This window comes from Alosa pseudoharengus, unplaced genomic scaffold (genome assembly GCF_046254945.1).
Source record: "Alosa pseudoharengus isolate Yale_2024_CS ecotype anadromous, Long Island Sound unplaced genomic scaffold, YU_APseudo_1.1 YU_APseudo_1.1_scf_1, whole genome shotgun sequence".
NCBI lineage: Eukaryota > Metazoa > Chordata > Actinopteri > Clupeiformes > Clupeidae > Alosa > Alosa pseudoharengus.
The window spans coordinates 58257660-58267659 of record NW_027468564.1 but is presented as its reverse complement, the minus strand read 5'-3'; the positions used below and the strand labels follow the sequence as shown (position 1 = coordinate 58267659).

The 10000-nt window shown below is 45.0% G+C and overlaps 1 protein-coding gene across 3 annotated transcripts in view; it reads right to left on the bottom strand.

Moving 5' to 3' along the window:
• Positions 1–10000, bottom strand: part of pkd1a (polycystic kidney disease 1a) — a 76781-nt gene that overhangs the window by 56024 nt on the left and 10757 nt on the right. For 2 of the 3 annotated variants that reach the window (XM_076295403.1, XM_076295410.1), the window contains exon 2: positions 709–780. In XM_076295403.1, coding sequence (XP_076151518.1) covers positions 709–780 — 72 coding nt within the window. Of the gene's footprint in view, positions 1–402; positions 472–708; positions 781–10000 lie in introns of all 3 variants that reach the window. The other variant, XM_076295394.1, reaches the window with a different exon arrangement.

Below are 10000 nucleotides of genomic sequence, written 5' to 3'. Positions count from 1 at the left end.
CACACACACACACACACACACACACACACACACACACACACACACACACACACACACACACACAGTCACACACACACACACACAGTCACACACACACACACTCAGGCCTACGCTGCACTGCTTCTGCTGCTGTGCTGAGTGCATAGAGCCCTCTCTCTGGTGTCTGCTTAAGGTGTTCTAGTCTATACAAACTCTGCAGGTATAAACAAATCACATACAGGTTTGTGCCTACAAAACGTAAGTATATTCATAGTTTTCACAAGCGCACCCACACACCCACACATGCGCGCACACACACACACACACACACACACACACATGCGCGCACACACACACACACACACATGCGCACGCGCACACACACACACACACACACACACACACACAAGCAGTGGAGCTTACAGCACGGCTAGAGATCTATAGCCAAAAACCCTGCGCGGCAGGACAGTGAGGCGGTTATTCTGAAGATACCTGGGGAGAGAGACAGGCAGAGAGAGAGAGAGAGAGAGAGAGAGAGATGAAATGAAGAAAGGAGAGGGATGGAGAGAAAGAAAAAAGACAACCAGAAGGAAAGATGGGGAGTTGAAGACTTTATTCTAAATCATGGTTCGCACTCACATACTCACAGAGAAACACACACAAGTACACACACACAGACACAGACACACACAGACGCTCACACAAATATATATATATATATATACTCACAGTTCCTTCAGGGAAGTGAGGTGATCAAAGAGACTGTCATGGAGGGATTGGATGCGGTTTCTGGACAGATCTCTGCAGAGGGAGGAAATGAGAGGGTTCACTTACAGCATGTGGGACCCAGATGGTTAAATGCCACACACACACACACACACACACACACACCTACACACACACACACACACACACACACACACACACACACACACACACACACACACACACACACACACACACACACACACACACACACACACACAGAGGAATTCAGATATGTTGCACAAGCATGTACACAAACACAAAGATAAACAAAACCCATGCAAAAAACCCAGAGGGCAACTGTACCTTCACAAGCGTCACACATGATGTTGGAAATGAGGGCCCAGACATACATTCTCATACTGAATGGCTTTAACACAGCAACAGGCACACAAGTAATGAGCTGGTGTTGTTTTGGTGGTTTGCCTTTCCTATCGCTTTCACTGAAGCATGGATGCTTCCAGCAGTGCAGCACTATTAGACAGCAAATGACTTCAAATGACTTCCAGCAAAGAGCTGTTTCTGGCACACACACACACACACACACACACACACACACACACACGCACACACACACACGCACGCACACACGCATGCACGCACACACACACACACACCTCTGCTTTATATATTCCTCATCTCTCCTAACAGAGGGTTACACCAGGCACCTTACCCATAGAGCTCGGCTACATAACCCACAGAATGACAGGCCGAGAGAAAGCTAAGTCTCAGATGTGGGTCTCACAGTTGGCTTTGCCCTCCTCTACTCACTGCACTACAGAGGAGGGAGGTGCACGCATGGACAAAGAGGCTCTGTAAAGCCACAAGTGACTCAGGAGGAGCAGCAGACCAAGTAAATAAAAGAGGGGGAGGAGGAGAGGGAGGAGGAGGAGGAGGAGGGGAAAGCTGGCTAAAGACTACAGGCACTGTGTGTTCATCTCCATGCTGACAACACATTAGCAACACAGCCAACAGCACACAACAGTAATGATGAAGAGAGGAGAGGACGAACGACAAAGTAGAAGACAGAGAGAGAGAGAGTGAGAGAGAGACAGAACAGAGTATGTATCCCTGGGTGGTGCAAAATCGGACACACACTCTTGTCACCTGTGGTGTCCCTCAAGGATCAGTCCTTGGCCCCATCGGCGTCAGAATGGACCCTCACATGACTTTTGAGTCCCACATTAAACATCTTTGCAAAACCTCCTTCTTCCACCTCAGGAACACTGCAAAACTCCGCCCCATACTCACTCTCCCCGATGGCAAAAAACTTGTCCACGCCTTTGTCTCATCCAGGCTGGACTACTGCAACGCACTTCTCATCGGGATCCCCAGCAAGAACCTCCAGCAGCTGCAGTACATCCAGAACTGTGCTGCCAGGATCCTGATGGGGGTGCGGAAGTACCACCACATCACACCCATCCTCAAATCTCTCCACTGGCTTCCTGTTCAGTACAGGATTGAGTTCAAAGTTTCCCTTCTGTCCCACCAGTGCCTCCATGACACTGCCCCTTACACCTCAGACAACTCATTACCCCCCATTCCTCCTCACGCCACCTTCGCTCAGGACAGGCCAACCTCCTCCAGCCTCTGAGGACAAGGCTTCAACTATGGGCGACCGCGCCTACTGTTCAGCTGCACCCAGTCTGTGGAATGCTCTCCAATCTAAGGGCCCTACTGTGGACTCTTCTGAAAAAGGCCTTAAAACCCATCTTCTTAGAAAATCCTATGGCTAAAACTAAAAATTTTAATTTTTATCTCTCTTTGTGTTCCTTTTATGCTAAGTCTTGTATGTTGTTTTATGTGCATTGTATAGCACTTTAGGTCATTGAGTTGATGTAAAGTGTGTTTTAACATTTATTACTATTATTATTATTATTATTATTATTATTAGAGAGAGAGAGAGAGAGAAAAAGAGACAGACACACGAGAGAAAAACTGATGGACTGCAGAGGGGAATAAACATTTAACAGGAAATGCACAGAAAAAAAGAGAGGAATAAGAGGAGCTGGTGAAAGAGAGAGAAGCATAAGCTCAGAGGAGAGAGGGATATGAAAGGCTGAAAAGGAGAGATAGATAAGTAAAGGGCTGTACGATGTGCGGCAGGGCAGGGAAGAAAAGAGAAAAGCAAAGGCTCTCTCTCATTGTGAGGCTGAGCACATAGGGGATGAGATGGAGGAGGAGGAGGAGTAGAGGTTAGGCAGCAGGAAGAGAGATACTGCACAGCATCTGGACACATCCAAATGATAGAGGCGCTGGGGAGGCACCACCAAATGAAGGGGCAGTTAAGGACATGGAGAAGAAGATGTACAAAGCACTGGAAGTGACACACGAAGGCAGCATTCTACAGACAACGCCTCCTCTCCTGAATGAAGAGAGAGAGAGGGAGACAGAGAGAGAGAGAGAGAGAGAGCATGCTTTGAATATTTTTGAACACTTTGGCAATATGGGCGTATACATTTGTCATGTCACTGAATCTTTTAAAATTGAAACTGAAAACAAGGAGGAAAGTACAAAAACATGGGAAAAAGGAAACACAAGGTATATAAATATAAAGAAAATATAAACGATAAACATATAGGATCTACAGCAATAAAGAAGAAGTCATGGGTATGAGAAACCAGTATGCCCATGATGAAGAGAGTGAGATCTGTATTTAGATGCTATAGTGCTATGGTATAGCAACTGTGCACTGTAACTTGTATGGAAGAGCAGGCCCTTCAGTAGGCACGTCTACCACTGAAATAACCCAGACCCCCTCACTTTCTCAGGAGGAGTTTTAAGAGCAAACCATGACTTTTCTGTGCACACTAGTCTGAATCTTATTCAGGCTGTTTACTGCTGGAAAGAAAGAAAGAAAGAAAAAAAGAAAGGAAGGAAGGAAGGAAGGAAGAAAGATAGAAAGAAAGAAAAAGAAAGAAAGAAAGACAGCCTGCTTGTGTTTGCCTTGCAGTAGTGTGTAGATGGGCATGATTGAGAGGGTCTACACATCTGAGTGGGACTACATATGAGAAAGAGAAAGTGGTCGAAAAACAGGGAGAAAAAAACAAGAGAAAGAGAGAGAAAGACCGAGAATGAGCCGAGGGAGAGAGAGAGAGAGAGAGAATCGGCCAGGGTAGCAGCAGCTCCCAAAAGGAAACATCTGTACATTCCAGACGAAGTGTGTAAGGGGGGGAGGGCACAGGGGGAGTGGACCATCTGAAACATCAGTGTGTGTGAGAGAGAGAGAGAGAGAGAGAGAGAGAGAGAGAGGGGAGAGGAATGAGGAGACACAGGAGCATTAGAATATAGAGTATGACTACAGATTAGGGGTGTAACGGTTCATGTATTCGTATTGAACCGAAACGGTACGGGCGTCACGGTTCGGTGCATCAATTTACACGGAGAATACACGGTATAAAAATACATAAAACTCGTGTGCGGATTAATTAATGTCATGCGCAATTACTGTTAAGTAGCGAGAGTTACGGGAGTTCTTTAGCGACACCTAACGCTAATCTGTAGCCTCGCCTTAGCTCTGAAGCTCTGATTGGCGCCTATGTTTTTTTTTTGTCAGGTCGTCGGTCGAGTCCGTCAGTCATTAGCAGCACTAAGGTTAGACCTAACTTACAAGAGTTCGAGGATCCGCTGGTCTCTTTGTTTGAGTTTGAGAACTTCAGTTACAGTAACGTTAGTACAGGCGAAAGAGTGGTGGATAAGATGAAATTGTGTGTCGGCGTTGTTCAGCATTGGGTATGTGAGTGGAAAAAATGCTACACATATTCGAAGCCATCACCCAGATGATGTAGGCTACCAATCACTGAAACGAGGGGAAAGAAACTTCCCGTGCGCTTCAGCAGCCTTTGGATACACATACAAATAGGGCCAAAACCTATGGCTTAAATTAAATGATTTCGTAATGACAGAAAGCTATGTAAATCGCGTGGTAATTACCTTTATGTTGGGGTAACTTGTAACTTCTCACATGAGGAGCTGGTAGTGTAAGTGCAGACAGTAAAATAAAGTGACAACGCTAACCAGGCTAATAAACAAACCATGCTACGGTGAGTTAACGTCAAAGGGCAAAGTCACGTGACTTCTAGTTGTAGTCTGTTTATGAAATGAAAGGAGCAATTTCGTTTTTTAAAAAAAGGCAAAATAGTGTGATATTTTCACAGTTAGTAGGCTAGATTATTACTTTACACACAATGAAAAATATTGAGGCAAATTGTAGACCCATATACAACTAAACACAGATGTTGAAGGTCTTGCTTAAGTGGATTTTTAAAAATCATTTTCTATGTAATTTGCACTTTCAGAAATAAGAAAGTGGCCTATTTTCAGTTTTATAGCTGATTGTCTTATTTTGTTTACAAGTTACAGATTGAGTCTGGGCACTTATTGTACTGTTTAGCCTACATCTTACACACTTCAGGCTGTTGCAGATAGCTCAGGGAAGAGACTGTATGACACTAGGTGGTACAGCCTGAGACATGTACAAAAAAAAATGCTTTCTGCATTTTTGTTTTGCTTTTCCCTCCATTGTACCGAACTCGTACCGAACCGTGAGGTCCGAACCGAGGTATGAACCGAACCGTGACTTCTGTGTACCGTTACACCCCTACTACAGATATTATGTGTGTGAATATGAACGTATGCCAACGTATGTGAATGTGTGCAACACGTGTATGTGTGTGTCTGTGTGTGTGTGTGTGACCTAGGAATGTCCTGGCAAAGTCATTATGCTGACAACCCCCCTCCACACACACCCACACACACATACCCACCCACCCACCAACACATTGGAGCAGCAATTCCCAGCCTCCTCTCAGGGTTCTATAGCACTCTGTCCTCTGCTAGTTAAAGGGGGAGTGATGGGTCTGTAGTTTAAAAGAAGCCCAGTGTGTCCAGTGCAGACTCATGCATCAGCTCGGCACAGCTATTGTCCTGACCAGGGGCTCAGAGACCGACCACAGCATACTGAGTTCTGGCAAGAGTTAAGCCTCTAATCCGTGTCTGTTTGTGTATTTATTTGTGTTTATGCTTGTTTCGTGTAGCCGTATAATCTGTTTTCTCTCTCTCTCTCTCTCTCTCTCTCGTTTTTCTCTCTTTGTCTCTCTTTTCTTCTTTTCCCTTTCTCTTCACAAATCAACCATGTTACTCAATAACCAGCTGTCACAAGCTGGCCGACTGTCTCCTTGGAACATCTGACCCCTACAGAGAGAATGTGTGTGTGTGTGTGTGTGTGTGTGTGTGTGTGTGTGTGTGTGTGTGTGTGTGTGTGTGTGTGTGTTTGTGTGTGGGTGGGTGTCTTTGTCTGTCAAGTGAGAATGGAGGTAATAAGACTGTCTGGTGAAAGTGGCAGTGTGTGTGTTTGTGTGTCTATGTGTGTGTATGAGAGAGAGGTGGGGGACTCTGTTTCTCTTTGTAAGTGTGTGTGTGTGTGTGTGTGTGTGTGTGTGTGTGTGTGCGTGTGTGTGCGTAATGATGGGAGCACACATTCCAAGATCTGGCCTTCATCTCATCTAATCCAGTCGTAATCTCAACCTTCAGATCAACCGAAGCCAATCCCACAATCTCTGGCCACGCACTGCACTGAGGTGAGGCTCAGAGAGAGTGAGAAAGAGGCTTTGGCAATGCATCATATGGTTTGTCGTGCCAATAAAGCATATTTGAATTTGAATTTGAATTTGAGAGAGACAGAGAGAGAGAGACAGAGAGAGAGAGAGAAAGAGAGAAAGAGAGAGAGAGAGAGAGAGAGAGAGAGGTAAAAAGAAGAGTTGAGACCGAGTGAGACTAAACACTCAGCCCTCTCAGCGCTCTTCTCTTTCCAGGCGAACCCGTGGCTCCAAACTCCCATGAGTCAGTGGAACAGTGGAGGCCGATGACATCATCCCGCTGTCAGAGCCACTCAAGGCATGAGGTCACCGCCGAGCCTGAACACAAGCTCTTCATCATGACCTGCCTGACAACACCTCTGTCTCGCCCCATCCAAAACCAATCGGGTCAAACCCCTTCCACACCCCCTTGGCTTTGAGGAGCTGCTCCTCCTCCTCCCCCTCCTCCTCCTCCTCGTCTCCCCCTGCTCCTCCCCGGGGGCTCTGGGGGGAGCTGTGTGCTGTGCGTTAGCGTTAGCTGGGCTCCTGTGCTGGGGAGCGCTGGTGACATATGGTTCTGTTGTACATGTGCACGCATGGCTCCCTGGCCCACCACACCAACACCTTATATGGCATGTCTGCTGCAGCCACTTCCACCAGGGTTAGAGAGAGGAGGAGAGAAAGACCAAAGCAATCAAAGGACATCGCTTGATGCTGTCTTTTGTCTAGTCCTCCAACTCAACAAAAAGAAGAGAGAGAGAGAGAGAGAGAGAGAGAGAGAAATTGTGCTCATGCAAATTAGTACAGCAAACAAGATAATGACAAACGTGAAGAGAGAATTCAGCCCAACAGGATTGTGTATACATAAAACATGCCAATCACTAGACTAAACTGGATTGCACAGACTACCAGCCCACTATTTAAGAACTGACACCACTCAACCCAAACTTTATGAAAATTACAGTATGGCTGATGGATACACAGATACACAAAAATACACAGATATGATTAGCTGTTGAGAATACTGGTGCATTCAGGTATTCAAGTCTTGTTTTCTGATCAAAGAGCTAGAGAGTAGCTTGCTGCTTCACTAAATGATGTTACCTGTTATCTGAGAGCTCATTTCATTTGATCAGACAGGTCCGTTTATACCGTTCAAACAGATCTCGGCTCTCGGATCTCAGCTCGGCCAATTACAATTATCTATCTGATGCTGTCTATTTTGACTTAATATATATTTATTGATATGAATACTATGATAGACAGAAGGGCACTCTTGAGGCACCTCTGTAAACAACCAATGGCTGCCACTAATTGCATCTGGACAGTGTATCTGGACAGTGTATTTTCTTGAAAAGAACAAACAACTAAGTAAAGCGTTCGTTGACAAGAGTGATGTGTTTGTTGTTCTTCTGACAGGATTCACTGAAAGTTTAATGTACCAGCTTCAGTTCAATTTGCCCACTGGCATTGCCACTGACATCTCCTAGACCAATATCTCAACTGAGAATTGCTCTGGTCTTTTCCAGGCAGGTAATTTGCCATGTGAAATTTTTTTCTTTGCCAGTGTGCCATCCTGAGATTTAAACCTAAAGACAAGCTAACAGACCAGTAACCAAGCTCTTCTTTTACTGCACATTTAGAACACGTTTCGGTATAATCTGCTTTCAAATGACTGCTTATATGATTGGCACCTGATCATAAACTGAAGCAATTGCAACATTAGTAAAATTATGAATGACAACAGTATAGGGCTGTGCAATTAATTGAATTAATAGATTAATCGTGATTATGACTTGTCTTGAGTTGTCGTGTGCATTATGTTTTTGCCTATATGTTTTTCTGTTGGATTATATTTAAAATTCAGTTTAAAAATGTAAAAAGTTTTGAAAGTGGGTGAGTTCCAAAATCACTGAGTAATCGTGTTTAATAATCGTGACCTCAATATTGAACGAGATAATTGCGATAATGATTTTTGACATAATCGAGCAGAACAGTACTTTTTGATATTTTCATATCTTAACAGTTATTCATTTTTCCAAATGTTCATTTCACAATATCTAGTGTGCCAGTGATGACTGGCAGTTTTTATAAGATCCTCAAATTCATTTCGATTGCGTGGTCATGGGAGGGAGAGATGCACACATCTGTTGTGTCCTCCAGCCCACTCCTCCTTATTTACATTTGGGCTATGGGGTCAGAAACCCTGCAAACATGAGCCGTTTTACAGCAGAATGTCTCTAAATATACTGCTGAAAAACTTCATTTTCTTTTATCAGGACTAACTGTGCTGTTGTTGGTGTTGTTTTCAATGCTGTTGTCTGCTAGCTAATCAGGTTGCTTGTTTTTTTTTGTTGCTTTTTTTACAACACCTAATACCTCTTTAAGTAGACTTTTCGAACTTTAAGCTGGAATCTCACACTTTTAATTAGGCAGGGATCTAGCTTGTTATTCATACAATTACTCCATAATTTATACACTTACTGCCCAGACCTAGACTGGTGTGACAGGACACTATAATTACTAATTCTATTTATTTCCTAAGAAATTAAATAAACCAGTAATAAATCAACACAAAAGTCCTTTGTCATCAAAACAAAACAGAGCATTTCACAGACAAAAAGCAATGTATCTCAATCAAACTCTGACCCTGTTAAATTGGGACCACACAGGACAAAACACACATTAAACCACACTAACTCGCCAATGACAACACTGCAGCAGATTTAACATTGTAGGGGCACTTAATGGGGGAGTGGCTACGCTCAGGAAGTTTGGCCAAAACCCAGCCAGCAGAAACCCCAATTACAGAGCGACTGATCCAAAGCCGAGCTCTCTCCAAGGGCAGAGCTTAGAGCAAAATAAAGAGGTTCGTTAGGAGAGATGTTAATGGATAAACATGCTGTCTGCACTACGTCTCACAAAGAACATGTTAAATCACAACCACAAAAATGTTATCAGACCCTCGTGTGCGCATGTGTGTGTGTGTGTGTGTGCGCGTGTGTGTGTGTGTGTATGTGTCCAGGTGTTTTTCGTGGGGTGAGTGAGTGACTGAAGCTCCAGAGAACCAAATGCTGGTTCCACAGCAGCACACAGACGGCAGAGAGGGAGTGTGGACTTTCTTTAGTGCTAAAGTGAGTCTCTCTCCTCTCCTCTCCTCTCCACTAAAGGCTCCACTGGAAGCCCTTCCAAGCTCCCGCTGGCATGCTGGCCCCCTCTCCCACCCCACCTGCCCAGGCCGGGGTGCCTCATTTGGGGCTGCGAGCAGCAGGAAAGCGGGGGCCCCTCTCCCCTCTCCTCCCCGCGCGGGGCCACTTCCCCAGAGGGAGATTAGTTGGGTACTTTCCTGGCGACGGGATGGGGAAGGGAAATGAGAGGAGGAGGAAAATGGAGTGAGGGAAAAAAAGAAGGAGAAACGTGTGTCTGTGTGTGAGTGTGCTGAGTGGGTCTGTGTGTGTGTGTGTCTGTGTGTGTGTTTGTGTGTGTGCTGAGTGGGTGTGTGTGTGTGTGTGTGTGTGTGTGTGTGTATGTGTGTTTGTGTGTGTGTGAGTGGGTCAGAAGAAGGAGTGTTGTGTGTGTGCTGAGTGGGTGTGTGTGTGTGTGTGTGTGTGTGTGTGAGAGAGAGTGTGTGTGTGTGTGTGTGTGTGTGTGTGTGTGTGTGTGTGTGTGTATGTGTGTTT